The sequence below is a fragment of the Caenorhabditis remanei genome, chromosome I, assembly GCF_010183535.1.
Source record: "Caenorhabditis remanei strain PX506 chromosome I, whole genome shotgun sequence".
In the NCBI taxonomy this organism is placed as follows: Eukaryota; Metazoa; Nematoda; class Chromadorea; order Rhabditida; family Rhabditidae; genus Caenorhabditis; species Caenorhabditis remanei.
Window position 1 is genome coordinate 7,956,274 of NC_071328.1, and position 18,528 is coordinate 7,974,801.

General features: G+C 36.8%; 4 protein-coding genes across 4 annotated transcripts; 2 read left to right on the top strand and 2 right to left on the bottom strand.

Annotated features, from left to right (window-relative positions):
- Positions 1–117: 117 nt before the first annotated feature.
- Positions 118–1,411, top strand: GCK72_001565 (uncharacterized protein; the record flags this gene model as incomplete). Its single annotated transcript, XM_003115055.2, has 8 exons — positions 118–171; positions 219–341; positions 391–549; positions 596–766; positions 813–930; positions 989–1,098; positions 1,148–1,287; positions 1,333–1,411. 8 exons carry the CDS (start codon positions 118–120, stop codon positions 1,409–1,411), a joined length of 954 nt encoding a protein of 317 aa, XP_003115103.2.
- A 3,578-nt stretch (positions 1,412–4,989) lies between these two features.
- On the bottom strand, positions 4,990–5,476 carry GCK72_001566 (uncharacterized protein; the record flags this gene model as incomplete). The annotated part of the gene is made up of 3 exons (XM_053723030.1): positions 4,990–5,068; positions 5,116–5,344; positions 5,401–5,476. 3 exons carry the CDS (start codon positions 5,474–5,476, stop codon positions 4,990–4,992), a joined length of 384 nt encoding a protein of 127 aa, XP_053591675.1.
- Positions 5,477–11,157: 5,681 nt separating this feature from the next.
- GCK72_001567 (uncharacterized protein) lies at positions 11,158–11,522 on the bottom strand (the record flags this gene model as incomplete). The annotated part of the gene is made up of 2 exons (XM_053723031.1): positions 11,158–11,396; positions 11,444–11,522. The coding sequence occupies 2 exons, from the start codon at positions 11,520–11,522 to the stop codon at positions 11,158–11,160; spliced, it is 318 nt and encodes a 105-aa protein (XP_053591676.1).
- Positions 11,523–13,116: 1,594 nt separating this feature from the next.
- On the top strand, positions 13,117–14,999 carry GCK72_001568 (uncharacterized protein; the record flags this gene model as incomplete). Its single annotated transcript, XM_053723032.1, has 3 exons — positions 13,117–13,340; positions 13,387–13,433; positions 14,830–14,999. The coding sequence occupies 3 exons, from the start codon at positions 13,117–13,119 to the stop codon at positions 14,997–14,999; spliced, it is 441 nt and encodes a 146-aa protein (XP_053591677.1).
- Between the last annotated feature and the right edge of the window lie 3,529 nt (positions 15,000–18,528).

Consider the following 18,528-nt stretch of genomic DNA (forward strand, 5'->3'; position numbering starts at 1 on the left):
TTTTTTTCTTTCCCGATTCGTTTCGTTCCGTTTCCATAGTTAGTGAATTAATGCGCCTACAGAATATTTGTCACTTCACTCTCTTTCTCCCATTTTTTCTTCTTATTTTGGATAGTCATGTTCTTTTTCATTACCTCTTTCCTCATTGTATTCTCCATATGTTTGATTGGCGTAAGTGTTGCTACAGTAATCTGTTTCATTCAGAAGAATAATTTCAGATTACTAATAGTAGCACATTAATAGTGACCAATGGTTCCCCCGTGTCTTACAGTAGTTATAGTTCGTTGACTTTCGATTGGGATGGATGTTTGGATTACTGTGTAAATGACGAAATGTGTATGGTCAGGGAGGAAAAAACGCTATCAGTTACTTTTTTGTGTGTACTTCTAGGTCATTTTTAACAATGGATCTGACACTACTTGTCAATTATTCAAAATCGGAGATCTTCAATCAGTGAAACGGCGATACAGTTCTGAAGTAAAAGTTGCTTTCAAATTGAACAAAGATAATTCGTCGACATGTCCGGCAAATGATACATTATCTGGGGGAGTAAGAATTTCCATAAAAGTGAAACATGTTTAATAATGAGTTTCAGGGTTATGTACTTGGATACAATGATACTCTTCGAAGGCAATCCTATCATGGTTATTCTATCACATATGATCCAGAAAACCTAATGTGGAATTTCAATTCGACTGGAGTAACTATGTGTGCATCTGCAGGTTATAAAATGTCTATCAGGCCAAAGGGACCATGGTGTTTTTATGTTGGTTACTTTATGAATTACTTTTTTTTAAAATCATATTTTCTAGTTGTTCAACACTGGAGCCGCCCTAACTACTCAAGAAGAAGCTGCATATAACTGTTCTGTAAAGTGGTCTGGTGTTCTGAGTGGACTTGACACGCCCGAAGAATTTCAAGCGGTGACAGGTGAGTAGATCGTCTGCTGCGAAGAAGAAAACATCTTAGTTCAAAATTCAAAATTCAGTAATGGCTAAAAATCACGGATATGATTTCTCCAGTGCTGAGAACGCTGCATGGATTGATGGCATTCGGAAATCTGAATGCGTTGGAAACACCTCATGTTCTGGATTGAGTGTTAGTTCAGTTTGTCAAAGCTAAAATAAAACAGATTCTTCTTTTTCAGGCATTCACTTTCTCAGATCCGACATTATCTTCTGAACCAACCGGATTTCTCTGGAATTCCAATCAACCTGATGGTACTGCAAGAGATTGTCTCATATTCAAAATTAACAGTGATAAAAGTTATGGAATTGACGATAATTTGTGAGTGGCTTACTATTTTTTAGTCATATATTTTCTTAAATTCAGATGCACAATGAGAAATTCAACGATTCCAAAGATGCGTTTGTCAGGGTATCTTTGTGGGGAAGTGCCCAAAGTTAGATGACATGATATTGAAAAGGCATCGAAGATTAATGAAAGGTGTTTCCTTCTTCTTAAAATTTGAACTGCAGTTTGATTTACACTAAAAAATTTGTCAAAAACTTTACTTTTCGATTGAAGATTCGGTTTCCATTTCAATATGTAGAGATTTCAACGGAGAACAACTGTGACTGACAGATTGCATTCAATCAGTCGGATTGGGGATGCTTGAGCTAATCAAAAGATTAATTTGGTATTTTCTTAAAATCCTCTATTTGTAAAATATTTATAAAATGCAAGTTGAAAAATGAAAAATAAATATTTCAAACAGTAAAATGGTGTGAGAAATTGTATAAAAGTGCAGCAAAAATTAGGGCACATTTGACTTTAAACTTTGAAGTGTGGAGAAGGATTCAGAACAATACGTTGTTAGTTTTGGACGTGGGATTAACCAGTGATTTATCTTCTTTTTTGTAATACAAAAAAGTTTGAAAGAATACATTGATTTTGTTCCACAATATACTTCGTAGTTGTCTCAAGCTTCAATTGCTCCCATCTTACCAAGGCGGACCATAGAGTCAGCAGCTCTTCTTCACTTACTTTTGGATTCTTGTATTTCAGTTCGCAAAGTGTTGAATGATGATAGTAGAATTTCGTGATGCACAGTCAGAACAAAAATATTTTCTCTTGGACATGATGATTGAGCAAGCATTGTTCGGTTCAAGACATTTCAGACAACGATTATTTTCCATCATTCGAAATCGGCGGAGCATATCAGTGGGATATTCGTAACCGTCGACCGTGTTATGACGGGGATGATTTGCAGAAAGTACATTATGTCTGAAAAAATAAACGAACGTTCGATTATCCTTGCCTCGTTCCTAGTTAATTATGTTCGATATGAATTCATTGCCGGTGAGCTTCTAGCAATAGAACATTTTGTGTCTCTGCAGAAAATAGCGAAAGAATTTCCGTCACCTTCCGAATCTTTGTGTTATTCAATTTATAGTTAATTATAATCATTTATTTTTCTTCTTCTTCTAAAGTCGGTAAACTATTGTTTCTGACTCTTCTGGTCCCCTCATCTGGTTTTTTTTACCTCTCGTCTTCACCTGTGCCAGTACTTTGTTTCTTCTCCAAACCTTTGTTTCTGCTTGTTTTCTACCTCAGCCATTTTGCAAATGACATCGAGATCTCGCTTGTATTTTTATTACAGAATCCAATTGATTATTCGATTTCCAGAGATTGTTAATCTTCTTGTCCTTTTTCTAGCTTCGAAACTTTCTTCTAAAGCGGGTCACTATAATGAATTTCTACTTTTATAATTTGTGGATAGTGGTTTTTGATTTTTAATTACATTTTCCCCGTGAATCACGTCTTGATCAGAGTAACCTTTTTAAAGGAGTTTTAAAAACACTTAAATCGACGGCATTTCAACGTGACCGACCTCTGTGACATGCTCCCAATAAATGTAAACCGAGGTCAATTTCAACTCTACCTGTCGATTAGAGTTGTACGGAATGCCATTTTTAAGCTTCCGGAATCCGGAATCCGGAACCGGAACGACATTTTTCGATTTCCGGAATCCGGAATCCGGAACCGGAATGAGATTTTACATTTTCCGGAATACGGAATCCGGAACCGGAATCAAATTTTTGTAATCCGGAATACGGAATCCGGAACCGGAATGACAAAAAAACCCGGAATTCCGGAATTTCGGAATCCGGAATTTGGAATGATTCGATAAATTTGCAAGGCCAAGTCATTTTTTCGAGTGTTTTCGATGATACACGGTCTCCTAGAACGATTTTAGGGGCAGATTACGTCATCAATCGTGGAATGTCACGAAAAATGAAAAATTTCTGAAAATTCACACGTGAGGGAGTTTTTGAACGGGGAATGAAGTGGTAATCCATTTTTTCGAGAACCAGGGCAAATCTCGAAAAACTGTCACACAGTTCTGTTCGAAACCGTGTTATGAACCCACTTATAATTTTTTGTGTTTTTCTGGTGGGTAACTTTTGAGTTATCCTTTGTTGAAAAATCAACTGAAAACACCCTACTTTTTCAATAACTTTGAAATATCTGACCTCATTTTGCATATATCAAAAATCCGCTCTCACAACTTTTTTCCTATGTTCATTGGCTACCATTTGCACTCTTTCATCACGTGTTTGCTTCTAAACTGACCGATTTATGTCATTTTTTGCTTTGGCACTATTTTCTTGTCCGAAATGGAGTTGCTGTGATAACTCGGTCAGTTTTAGAAGCAAACACGTGATGAAAGAGTGCAAATGGTAGCCAATGAACATAGGAAAAAAGTTGTGAGAGCGGATTTTTGATATATGCAAAATGAGGTCAGATATTTCAAAGTTATTGAAAAAGTAGGGTGTTTTCAGTTGATTTTTCAACAAAGGATAACTCAAAAGTTACCCACCAGAAAAACACAAAAAATTATAAGTGGGTTCATAACACGGTTTCGAACAAAACTGTGTGACAGTTTTTCGAGATTTGCCCTGGTTCTCGAAAAAATGGATTATCACTTCATTCCCCGTTCAAAAACTCCCTCACGTGTAAATTTTCAGAAATGTTTCATTTTTCGTGACATTCCACGATTGATGACGTAATCTGCCCCTAAAATCGTTCTAGGAGACCGTGTGATATATAAAGTTTTAAACTACTTTTGAGGATCAAAACCGGAATCCGGAATCGGAATAAAAATTTTCATTTTCCGGAATCCGAAATCCGGAACAGAAATGAAAGTTTTCATTTTCCGGAATCCGGAACCGGAACCGGAATGTCAAAAAAAAAACTTTCCGGAATCCGGATTCCAGACAACTCTGCTGTCGATGACCACACTTGTACCGATCAGTTCTCGCTCTTCCAACCCTCTTCCTCCCCTTCTCCTTCCACCTCTTCCACATCAGGCTTTGAAGTGTAAGTTGCATTTTTCATCTCTTAGAGACGAACATGAAACCATTTTTCAGACACAGGGAAAAGTGATATGGAGCAGCGAGCATGGACTGTACTTATTGCCATAGAGTTGAGTTCAATTTGATCGTGTCGCGCATATTAAATGAGCTCTAGTTTCCTTCCACTATAAGGTAGATCCCACCATCAAGTAGCTGATACTATGTTCTCTTTACACACATTGCTGTATTTTCACCATTCCATTCCAAAACTCAGCTAGGTCTGAATCATTGTGAGTACACTGGACCCGCCAAAGAACATTGCCGATAACAACGGTTTTCTGATTATCAGAAAGTTTCCCCACACCGCATTAGTTCTCAACTTCTTCCTCTTCATTCTCTTCTTACGTTTGCGCTAACCCATAACGTTGATCTTGGACTGTATCTCTATTTCATCCCGATTCAGAATTTCGTCCGTTTTTAATCAAATAGAGGTGCTTTAACCAGCTGATCCCGCATATGGAGATCCCTGAGTAATAACAGTTTTATGATTATCAGGAAGTTTCCCCACACTGCATTAGTTCTCACTTCTTACTCTTCATTCTCTTTACATTCTGAAAGGAGCTTTTTGACAATCCCATATTTAAAGTCGAGGCATAGGCAAATAGAAAATCAAGATAAACCATTTTTTCATTCAATGAAATAAAAGAGGTTCGGTACGACAAATAGCCCCACGTTGACAGAATAGTCCAGGAGATGAGGTGATGGTGCATCTGAATATTAGTCGGTACTCATAAAAAAAGAATGTAATCGAACTCACTGATGTATATACACTAACCCAATAAACTCGCGCTGTGTTCCCAGAAAAACACATGAACTGGATAGTGGTACGGCTCCTGGCGCCTCTGCCCACTTGTATCCTGTGGTGCCATTGAGGGTGTCGTCGTTTAGTGAGAATTCATTCAATGCGGTTCGATTACCGTCTATCCAGAAGTTCATTTGAGAGTATGAGCCAGCTGGTTCCGTTTTAGATTTACTGGCCGCAAATGCTAGAAAATAGTATGTTGCAAGTAAGCGATATCAATACTACGTTTCAAGAAATCACCTGCAATCTCTTTGCCTTCATCGAAGGTGAATGATCCAGATAAGCCAGCAGCTCCGCCAGATTTACATAACTCCATGGCATAGTTATGGTTTTGGCAGAAATTTGGACTTTCAAATAGTCTGACCTGAATTACTATGTGAGATCAAAGCCGTGAGAAGTACCTTACAGAAATGCAAACTTGGTTTTGTCCTCTGATCAATGGAAAAGAATCTTCTTGACACTGAATACTGTTGTTAAACTCAAACTTCCAGGTGACTATACCATTTGTCTCTATTCTACTGATTTCATAATTATAGGTTAAATCATTCTGAGTAAAGTTTTCCTGAAATTTAGGTAGAAATTGAATAAAATGAGATGAATACAGTGCGCGTCATAAAGATAGCCCCCCCTCCGATTATGTTGGTTCTGGCTCAGCCGTAAGTTTTCATGAAAAATGGATAACGTCATTCGATTTCTCGTCCAAAATAACCCCTGGGCGCAAAGTTTCATGAACCTCCTCCAAAAACTACGGATAGACCATCGAAAATTCGAAAATTAAGCCGCGTCATAAAGATAGCCCCCCTTGAGAATTTTCAATTTATCGATAAATTTTCTCCGTTTTTTCACACTAAAACGTTTTCAAACAATAAAATTAGCGTTTTTACTGATGTTTTCTCATTTTTCTTCCTATTTTTCTATTAAAAATTCTACTTTGAAGAGCCAGTTTGGGCTAAAAAGTCGAAAAATAGGGATTTCTGAAGGAAACTACCGTAACCGGTCGGTCAAGTAGAGGGAGCAATATTTTTGTATAGTAATTTACTTTCCTCGGTACTAGTATGACTGTTTGGTCGCACTTTTGACTGGAATAAAGGGGCTCTGAATGCTCAGAGGTTTTCCTAATATGAATGATATTCCCATCGGGAGACAGTTTTGAGCTTCTTCTTGATGAAAAATCTTGAAAATCAGTTTTTGAAGCATCGTATTTTTGAGAATGACTTTAATAGACTTTTGTAAGGCCAGCAACACATTTCCGAAAGATCTTGACATATTACACATAAGTAATAGCTGTCGAAATCATAATCATGTTATCTTCACCTAGAACATTGTGTTCTCGAATCAACAGAAGATTCAAAAGTTTTAGAATTATCCCAAATGGATGTGAAACCTTGAAACAATACGAACATTTGTTGTTTCTTATTACACAGTTGCTTTCTCAGGCTAAGACTCACAAAATCCGGTGTAATACCAGTGAACAGGGAATTCAGGGCACATTCTCATAATTCGAATGGCTAGTACTTATCACTAATCGGTCAAAGTAATTCAGTTATTTTAAGGTAATAACAAAATGGTTGATTCTACTAATTCCCTCAAATATTCTTCCCTGAAAACTGATTTTCAAGATTTTTCATCAAGAAGAAGCTCAAAACTGTCTCCCGATGGGAATATCATTCATATTAGGAAAACCTCTGAGCATTCAGAGCCCCTTTATTCCAGTCAAAAGTGCGACCAAATAGTCATACTAGTACCGAGAAAAGTAAATTACTATACAAAAATATTGCTCCCTCTACTTGACCGACCGGTTACGATAGTTTCCTTCAGAAATCCCTATTTTTCGACTTTTTAGCCCAAACTGGCTCTTCAAAGTAGAATTTTTAATAGAAAAATAGGAAGAAAAATGAGAAAACATCAGTAAAAACGCTAATTTTATTGTTTGAAAACGTTTTAGTGTGAAAAAACGGAGAAAATTTATCGATAAATTGAAAATTCTCAAGGGGGGCTATCTTTATGACGCGGCTTAATTTTCGAATTTTCGATGGTCTATCCGTAGTTTTTGGAGGAGGTTCATGAAACTTTGCGCCCAGGGGTTATTTTGGACGAGAAATCGAATGACGTTATCCATTTTTCATGAAAACTTACGGCTGAGCCAGAACCAACATAATCGGAGGGGGGGCTATCTTTATGACGCGCACTGTATTACTTTGAAACCAACAATCTGACCGGATGAGCCATTTGCTTTTCGTACGAAAGTTATATTTCCCAAATGAAAAAGCAGACAGCTGTTATCACTAACTTTATGAATAACCTGAAAAATAGAAAGGAGAACATAATTATAAAATAACTATACTTACAACACATTTGTCATCCTGCAAGCACTGTATAACACAGGTGTTCCATTCGTTAACAGTCTCATTTGGAGAATATGGCTCCTCGAGAACTCCCCACACCAGTACGATTGTTTTATTGTTAGTGACGGATAATACATAAGATAAAAAAATACTGAAGTACACCCAATATAGCATTTTGTTGGAAGCAGCTTCGAGGAAGGACTTAGAGGTTTAGAAATTTTCGTAGGATTCTGTGGTTTAAAAGAACAAAGAAAACACATATCGCTAGCATAAGTTTGGTTTCCAGGATACCGTTGAAACTTTCGACGTTTAGAGAACCAAGTATGTCTATAGACTCGAGAACAATAAGAATTTGTTTAGAGCATAAATCAGGTCTATAGTCTGGTCGTAGCCCAGAAAATTGAAAGAAGCCACATTTTCAAAATGTCAAAATTCAATGGGGGAGTGTTTTGTGTGTGGGGTGAAGTAAAGTATTATCGATTGAAATAATTCGGGAAATTCTGATATTCTATAAAAATAGTTTGAAATTCAGTTCAATGAAAAATAGAAAGACTGGTCTACAACATGTTTCAACCAAAAGGAATTCCCACTTTGATCACACCAGTGTTTACCGTAATCTCACTGTTTCGCGATATTTGAATTTGTACAATACGGAAAACGTATTTTTGTGAACTGATAGCTCCACGAAAACAGTACGCTCTCAAGATTGATGTTGTGAGGCAAGGAAGTGATGTAGATAATGAGAATTATCGGAATGCCAAGAATTAGAATCTTCCATTTTTTCAATCTGATAGAAACAAATTTAAACTATCTTCAACAGTTATGTTTTGTTCAGTCGTAATGAAAGTTAAATAACAAATTAAACATGTACTCTTTATTAGATAACGTCACATTTCACCACTTCAAATTTAATCCAGTCTTTGAGCTGAAATAAAAATAAATGAAAGCTTATGTTTGTGGAGGCGGGCCATAAATGCGGTCGGAGACAGACCCGCTCCGAATAAAATCTTCCCTAACTGGTTAAAATGTGTGAATAAACGGCTATAAGTGTGAGGATGAGCGATGCGACAACAGAACACAATTTTAAGACAAAGACCCATTTATTTTACGAAAGATTTAGATAATTTACAGAAAGATGATTTAATATTTAGGCAAGCGTCCTGCTGGATGTGCCGCGGGTCGAAAAGTAGACAAATGAGCGGTCACAACCGCGGATCGCTTGAATTGGCCTAAAGGGCCCAAAAAGGAGGAGTTTTAGGTGTTTTATAGCGTCAGTACGCGCTTAAATGGCTGGAAATAGTCCTGGAAAATTAAAAGGAACTATTTCGCCATGAAAATCACTCACTCTAACGCATTCTACAAAAGGTAGACGTACGAGCCTCACTCGTTGAACGAGAAAAGTAGAAAGATGCGCGGTCGACCGCTACGCGGACACGCGTCGCGGCCGCCGACGTCGAGATAGTGTTGATGCGGAGGAGAGTGGGATTCGGTCGATGAGCGACCGAGCGCGATTACTGACAAAAAGTGAATTGAGAGCGGTAATTTAAATTATAATTATTTGATAATCCTTATTTACTTTCAAACTCACAAAAATCAACACAAACAGGAGTCATGAAGGGCAAACACTCACTTGCTAGTAGATCATTTGCTATCTTCCCGTTTGCTATTGAGTCTCACTTGCTATAGAGGATCACTTGCTATATTTGACTCACTTGCTATGAAATTTCAAAATTGCAGGGTCTCATTTGCTATTAAAAGTCTCACTTGCTATTCGAAATCTCACTTGCTATTTTTTTGGCTCATTTGCTATTTACAGGGTGATTTTTCCAGTTTTTGCTTTTTGTCGGCGCTTGTTCCACACATGGAAGCTTGTTATTATTGTGACTTCTGCATGTTTCGAGCTCACATGGAATGTATTTTGACTGCCCCACCCCTAAAGTACCGATTTTTTTTGCTTATTCGATGAGTTTTGCCAAGAAAAAATGAGTCACAATGGGTTTTACTGTGACGAAACCTCGTTTTTGAAAAATTAAATTTTTTCGAAAAAAATTTGTTCTTAAATTTTTTGGTTATTAGTAACATAATTGTAGCAGATTTCATGTAGTTTTTGACCAAAATATGAAACTTGTGAAAAAAAATTTTTGGTCCTGAAAAAGGTGAAAATGTGATTTATGTATCATAGAAATCGGAAATTTTGCTTATAAGCTCAATTAATTGAATTTTGGTTTCGATCTATGATTTCTTTTGATACGGGTCTTCCCTGGACTGTTGTACTATATTGAACGTGACTGAGTCTCTATGAGCTACAGTAACCCAGGGAGGGGTCCTACAAAAACTGATCAACCAAGAACGCGATATGCTAGGTTTGAGCATTTTACTCACAAAATTTCATGTTTACCGGTCCATTTTTGAGCTCAGGGCTAGTTGTCGATCAACAAAAATGTACAGGTAAATAGTCGTTTCTCACTTCATAGATCGAAACCGAAATTCAATTAATTGAGCTTATAAGCAAAATTACCGAGTTCTATGATAAATCACATTTTCACCTTTTTCAGGACCAAAAATTTTTTTTTCACAAGTTTCATATTTTGGTCAAAAACTACAAAAAAATCTGCTACAGTTATGTTACTAACTCATTTTCTGAACAAACCGGGAAAATAACCAAACAATTTAAATTTAAAAAATTTTTCGAAAAAAATTAATTTTTCAAAAACGAGGTTACGTTACAGAAAAACCCATTGTCACTCATTTTTTCTTGGCAAAACTCATCGAATAAGCAAAAAAATCGGTACTTTAGGGGTGGGGCAGTCAAAATACATTCCATGTGAGCTCGAAACATGCAGAAGTCACAATAATAACAAGCTTCCATGTGTGGAACAAGCGCCGACAAAAAGCAAAAACTGGAAAAATCACCCTGTAAATAGCAAATGAGCCAAAAAAATAGCAAGTGAGATTTCGAATAGCAAGTGAGACTTTTAATAGCAAATGAGACCCTGCAATTTTGAAATTTCATAGCAAGTGAGTCAAATATAGCAAGTGATCCTCTATAGCAAGTGAGACTCAATAGCAAACGGGAAAATAGCAAATGATCTACTAGCAAGTGAGTGTTTGCCGTCATGAAGGGGGTTCCGTCGCGCTGTTGAACTCCTGGTCTTGTCCGAATCATTTGCCATTGGGCGAGGTTATGTGGGCGGCATATGGAATTCTCATAATTCCACTGGATTTTGAAATCATTGCACAGTTTCAAGACAACATAGTTTAGCAAACTTACATCTGCAGGGTTCCTATTGGCATCGCGAGAAATGAACGTGAGAAGAGTGAGACCATCCGAACAAGACCGTGACTTTTGGCAGCCGTCTTCTCCGAGAGTAATATTAGATGTTGTAAATTTGTAATGTTTCAGAGTGTTTTGGTAGTAGTTGTTGTCTCCAAGATAGTCTGCTCCGTTGGAATTGTCAAGTAGGACGTATGTACACGGACACTTAGCTGAATATAGAATGTATTTTGTCACCTCCATCAATTTTTTTCTTTACTTTTGGGAACACAAACACCATTGAGTTGGTTGAATTGCTTAAGCTCTCCATTAGTATCGACTTGCCATTTCTGAGGTATGAGTTGCAGAACCCTTCTGCGGGATATTCACCAAACTATATCATGAAGTTTTGCTGGTATTATGACTCATCAAATTACTTACATATTCTTCCTTGTCTGTATCGAATACGAACAATCTGTAGTCTTCTTCGCAATACATGGACACCGAACAGTCATCGATTCTCAATTCAGGTGCCTTGATCACACTTGTCGTCACATTATAATAATATTTGTTGGTCTCCACGACGTTTTTGAAAATATTTTTACTATCAAGCTTTTGAGCTTTGCAAGCGCAGGCTGCTGAAAAGTTGAAGAGAGAAGATATACTGTGATTTGAGCTGACTAACGTGGAACGGAGTACTGAATCACCAAACATGCATTGCAGATACTGAAAATTGATAAGAAGAAGAATAGGAACAGCTTCATTGAGCGAAATACACTGACTTGAATGAAAAAGTGATAAGTGTTCGAGATGAGATGATAATTAGTTCATGGTGACTTCATTTAATATGCGAATGGTTTTTGAACATTTGATCGATCAAACAACATTATAGTAACAAAATAATGAGTGTTATCTGAAGATAAACATACATTTCCCTGTAGATGTCAGTCAAATTTCATTACTAGAATATTAAAAACGTTTAAGCTTTCAAAAGTTAAAAGACGTAGGATGCAAAGTTTGGACTCGTGTGACACTCATATCAACTACATTCATTTATCCTAAACAAAAAAAAACATCCAATAAATTTTGACTTTTGATTTACTATATAATTTTCCTCGTGATCAAATGAGATTTCTTCTTTCACATTGTCTTCATTTTTTTAGAACAGCTTCATTATAATCATATTCTTCGTGAGTCATTGTTGTCATTTCATTGAAACAAGTAGGGGAGCTATCAGGTACTGTCGAAAAAATAAAGTTTCGACAAGGATTTTCAAAAAAAATTTCGCGCGCTGAAACGCGCAAGCGCATAAAGTTCTGGGCGGAGCTTAAACTGCAAGCTTAAATAAGCGGCGCGGTTCTAATTCCAGTTGTTTTTTCCAAATTAAGAACCGCGCCGCTTGCAGTTTAAGCTCCGCCCAGAACTTTATGCGCTTGCGCGTTTCAGCGCGCGAAATTTTTTTTGAAAATCCTTGTCGAAACTTTATTTTTTCGACAGTAGTTTAGTTGTTGAATAGGGAGACATTGTGGATCACTGGTCCCTACACCTCCAAAATCCTGGGGAGCTTTGTGACGTCGATCTGTCAACAAGGCGTACTATGCGTGCGTTGGCGCTTTAGCGGTGTCTCTGCGTCTCTCGTTTTTACTCAGTGTTTCTCGTATTTCACCATTTGATTTTTTTGAATTTTTGCCTTTATAATGAAATTTATTGCGTTTTTTCTATTTTATTAACTTAAAATTAAAAAAAAAAACTCCTCAATAGTTCTTTAAATATTTAATTTTCCAGATATTTCCCGTCAGAGATATTGCAACAAGCGGTTAGTTGGAGAATTTCAGAAAATACTTCGCCGCTGAATATTCTTTCAGGTTATTTCAACAACGAACGGCATGCTGGAAGAAACAACGACGTTTTTTGTTCACAATTGGAAAAAAAGAAGAATTCAATTACTTTTTATTTCTTTCTCTTTATTTGTCGTACTTTCTCTCGAAATTCAGTGTTTTCTCATTGCCCTTGAACGTCTATTTTGATAAATTTATGAATTTTTCCGAATATAATCATTTTTACCGAAATTTTAGACGAAAATATGATATTCGAATAATGAAAATGTCAAATTTACGGTATGCACGCTTCGCGCGCCAACGGCTTTTCTGACGCACGAAAAGCAGCTCCTCTCAGGCGCATTGGAGGCGTAGGGTGCTGTGTGGATATCTCTGTGCTAGTCTCTGAACCTATCACCACTTCCCTCTTAATATGCATTTACAGCTATTCAAATAAATATAAAATCAAATCAGAAGTACCCCCAGTTCGGAGTTTTAGGATTGAAAATTAGAATATTTCTATATTGTTCAGGGATAAGCCATGAATGCATCGTTTAATGAATATGTTTCAGATGATACTTCTTGCAATCCACTCACTCCAACTACATTTTTATTTTCTTATACAAACGACCTTGCTGCTCAAGTTATCAACAACGTATGGCATGTTTTAGCACAAAGCACGGAATCTCCTCATTATAATTACGTTGCTACTGTGCGATTCGATGTTGAGAATGAAGATGCATTCTTCATTAATGATGATTGGAGGTCAGTGAATCCCACTTCGAAGGCCATCTATGAATTTTAATTTAAGCGGGGCTAGTTCTACAATAATGAATCATCAACCCGATCCGTCACTAGGTTTTTTCTGGTAACCAGATTGGAAGTGATGTTTTGAAAATGATCGACAGATTCCTCGATATCACCATTTGCACCAATTTGTGGTGCTAAACTGGTGATTCTGGTGAAACTGTATCCGAACGAAATTGATATTTCTCAATTAGTTTCCAAGCTTTGTGAACGTCACGTTACATTTACATCATATCTAATAGAACTCCATCTGGTGGATTATATCCTGATACTTTGTATAGCCTGGCTTCTCAAGTCAATGGATTCTGTGCATTTCATGATGACGATGAATTTCCTGATGTATGAGAACCGGACGAGAATATTCATTAATTTGCTTTATAATAATATATTTACGCAATTATTCGTGTACCTTCTTAGTGCCGAACACTGATGACTATTGGTTTTCGGTAACCATCCAAGACAACGGTTAGGAAAAAAGTTGAGCTGTAAAACAAGACATAATTGCAATATTTCAGGTCCGATTAGTGAGAAAAGCTGAATTGGGATGGTCAGGTTCTTTAACACCTGATGAAAATGGTGTAATCGGAACAATGGACTTTTATGATGTTGTTATTTCGATCATATCAATTCCTAAGAAAATGTTCCGAAAATTCAGAAATTCAAAAAATCCACGAATATGTTAGTGACATTTTGACTACTATAATCCTTTATACCCAATCTCCCTAAATCCAGAATCTGTTTTTTTTTTTTGCATGATCCTATAAATAATAGAAGATACCAAAAGGATCAAATTGATCTTTGCGAACCACAATTCGAAAAATAGCATAGAAATTTGAAAAAATAACAAGGTTGGTTTTAAATTGAACAAAAACATGATGGAAATAAATTTTATTTTCCTCCACATCGAGAAAAAAAAACACGAATTCTGTGAAGCGAAAGAAACTTTGGAGTCGCATTGGAAAAAGATACATTTCTGCAATAAAAAGAAGAAAAAAAAAGTAAAAAACTGGAAAGAGCTTTTAGGGAAAAAATCTGTGAATGTATAGAACTGTTTCAGAAAAATCATCATTTGCCTGGCAGAGATTTCTTCGAGCAAAAGTTAATATAATTTTTCAGAGAACATAACCTTCTGGAAATTTATAGTTCTGATAGGCACATCTAGACAAATCGCGTTGTAAATGTGACCATGTTGGATGGTTTTTTCTAGAAAAATAAGATCAATCTCAGTTTTTAGAGCAATTGCTACGGGTGGTGTCTCATTTCGTCTTATGGAAAATAAATTCTTCAAAATGTTTCTGAGTAATGCGGGTGTTGAAGGGATGAGTGCGGATACAGTTCAAAGAACGATTTCAACTATGGCTGAGTCGAGCAGACGAGAGGTTCGGAAATTGCTTCTCAATAGAAAAGTAAGTACACTTCATCAACTGATCACTTTCCTGGTTTTTAGAACCTCACTATTTCTTTCGACGGTTGGAGCAGGAACTTGAAGAGAATGCTCACAAGAAGAAACATTTGGATTTGGACACATTTGGTTTCGAGAGAGAATACAATGATGAGGATGAGGAAAATAATGCGGATGTAGAAGTGGATCACGAACATGAGGAGAATGATGAATGATAACTCATAACTTTTCTAATTTATTACTTGATTCTCTAAAACATTTTTCATATCATTTCTTTTTCTTCATTAGTACTAAATAAACTTGTTCTGTTTGAAGGATTAGTTCGAAGAAAAGAACATCTTATCCGAAAGCCCTCTAATTTTCCGTACGTGGCAAAAACATCTTTCTTATAATCCACGAGGAGAGTTCACGAAAATAGTCCCAAAAGAGAAAAAAAAACAATAGAAAATGAATTTATAATAGAAAATGAAATTCACGTCAAATTTGCGAACAGTTCGCTTTGTCTTGCAAGCTTTGCGAGTAATTTTCGGGAAATGAACTTTCAGAACTTTTTGCGAATCGAGACAAACCGAATGCGAGACAAACCGAACCGAGACGAACCGAACCGAACCGAGACAGAGTGCGAGACGAACCGGGACGAACCGAGACCGAATTCCCGCGGGACTCGCATGAACTCTCGCTACTCGCGGGACAGGGTGTCTTGCGAGGCGACACTCTAACGCAGACGACGTGCAAATTAATAAAAATTTTCACGCGTAGGAGACCGTGCTGGGAGTCGAAATAAATGAAGAGAAAATAAAGAGACAAGTTTGTACACGCAAGTTTCAAACTTCATTAGTTGTAACTGAAAGTGAATTTCACTGTAACTCAGTTTTCTCACAACATGTTTTAAATTATAGTTACTAAATTGACGCAGTCTGCATGAGTCAATTTGAACAAAGCAGCATCAGGACAATTCAAGCCACCAATTAATATTCAGATTTTTGAACGAAAAAAGTTCAAAACTAAACTTGAAAAGTCTACCCATTGACTGGACATCCTTCTCGGCAGTCACCGGCTGCTTTAGCACGGAAGTTGGTCGGCTTCAGCTCGGAGGTTGGTCGTATTCTGGACAAGACCGCTACTAAAGCCGACCAAGATGGCATTTAATTTTTGGGGTACAGCAATTTTAGGGTACAACAGGGTACAACTGATTTTAGGGTACAACTTTCGTCATTTTAGGGTACAACTTTCATAATTTTAGGGTACAAAACTGAAATGGTACAAAAATTTTAGGGCACAACTATTTTGGGGTACAAGCTTCTGATAATTTTAGGGTACAACTGAATACAATTTTAGGGTACAACCAATATAATTTTAGGGCACAACTAATTTTTGTTGCTAGTTATCGAAATTTTGAGATTTCCTGAAAAGTTTGATCCTAGGGTACATAGAATCAGAGACTACAGTGAACCATAAAGTAAATCGAGGAGCTATAATTATGAGGTACATCCATAGAGTTATCATAGGGTACATCAAGTCAGAATTTTCATGAAATTTTAAAAGTCACAGAGTTTTCATCAAATTTGGAAAAAAAGATTTACAGACGGAGTTCCATGAACATGTTACTGATCTTTTGGGAAAGATGATATAACATAAAAACCATACTTGCAAACCGGGCCGAAACGGGCCGACACGGGCCGGGGCGTAACTCGCTTCAAACTCAATATTATGAGCTCAAAAATATACCAAAATGTAGATCTCAGCGAGTTCTATGTCCGTGACCCACTACGGGCCGGATGGCTATTTGTTATTGTGCCGCGGGCCGGGAAAAAGTGCCAAAAAACGCGAAAATGGCCAAAAAAGCCATTCTAGCCCGGCCCGCGGCACATTACCAAATAGCCATGCGGCCCGCAGTGGGTCACGGAGATAGAACTCGTCGAGATCTACATTTTGGTATATTTTTGAGCTCATAATATTGAGTTTGAAGCGAGTTACGCGCCGGCCCGTGTCGGCCCGTTTCGGCCCGGTTCGCAAGTATGATAAAAACTATTCAAACAACCATTTGCTAGATACTCATATTGGAGTTTCTATAATTGACTCTAACATCATCTTTAAAAATCTTATTATTTTATCCCTCTGAAAAAAGCAGCTCCTGAACTGCAACTGTAAAACTATTCTCAAAAATTAATGAAAACTCTGTGACTTCTAAAATTTTATGAAAATTCTGAGTCGATGTACCCTATGATAACCCCATGGATGTACTTCAAGCTCCTCGATTTACCTTATGGTTCACTGTAGTCTCTGATTCTATGTACCCTAGGATCAAAATTTTCAGGAAATCTCAAAATTTCGATAACTAGCAACAAAAATTAGTTGTGCCCTAAAATTATATTGGTTGTACCCTAAAATTGTATTCAGTTGTACCCTAAAATTATCAGAAGTTTGTACCCCAAAATAGTTGAGCCCTAAAATTTTTGTACCCTTTCAGTTTTGTACCCTAAAATTATGAAAGTTGTACCCTAAAATCAGTTGTACCCTGTTGTACCCTAAAATTGTTGTACCCTAAAAATTAAATGCCGACCAAGATACACAGTCCTTCAAAGTGATAATCCGCGGCGGAGCGCGATTGCGCCGATCGTTGGCGCGATTCTCGTTTTTAAGCTTAAAACCCAATTATTCACCGATTTCTCGAAATTTCAGCGTTTTCGCTGGTTCAAAAGTAGTAACAAATGTTCAGCGGGCAAAAATACATCGTTTGAGTGTAATCTTCTCTCATATTGTCAAAAAATAAAAAAGTTGAAAGACTTTAAAGAAAATCAACTGAAAAAGCCATTTTTTGCCACTTTCAGAAGAAATACGAAAAATTGGAGCGATTTCATTTCTTCTCGTCTAGTAACATTTATGAAGATGACTGTTGCGAACATTTTAAGCGTAAATACGTGTTATAATATCCAGAACTGGAATTATTGAATCAATTTTTAAATTCAACTTTTTTCTAAAAATTTTGTTTTTTGTTAATTTTTTGGTCTAGAAGTACTTGAAACACTTCAAAATAGCATAACAGCAACTGGAAAGACTTAATTAGCAGGAGAAATGCACTTTTTATTGAAAATTTGGAAGTTTTTTGTTTCTTCAAAAAAAAATTAAACAGACTTTTTGGCGTTGAAAAGCTGCATCTCGAGGTTTGATGGACACTTATTCACTTCTACACCTTTCTTTTCGACGAATTCACTCGTTTTATCATAGAACTCGGTAATTTTGCTCGCAAGCTCAATTAATTGAATTTCGGGTTACGGTAGAATTTAAAGGGAGGAGACACAAAACTTTAAAAAACGGGAAGCGCGCCAGCTATGTCTGTTGTGCGCATTATCACTTTGAATGACTGTGAGATACGACGTCGTATACGACCAACTTCCGACCAACTTCTGAGCGCATAAAAACAACTAAATACAATTATTTTTCGAAGTATTCCTGGTATGCTCGATTTGTTGTCCACATTTAGACTTCGTCAGAAAATTTCTGTAAAACACATTATTTAATTATGTTTTTTCACTTTCATATTTTACCTTCGGTCGATATATTCAAGGTGGGAAGTTCGTATTGTTTGCTTTTTAGTGAGAACCTGAAAAAACTTGGAGATTTTCGGTTATGAGATAAAAAAAAGTCAGTTACAATAACTTTTCCACTGAACTTGAGCACCTCCACTAACGAAATTCGTTTATCTCCATGAAATTTCGTAATCTGATTGGAAAATAATTTAAG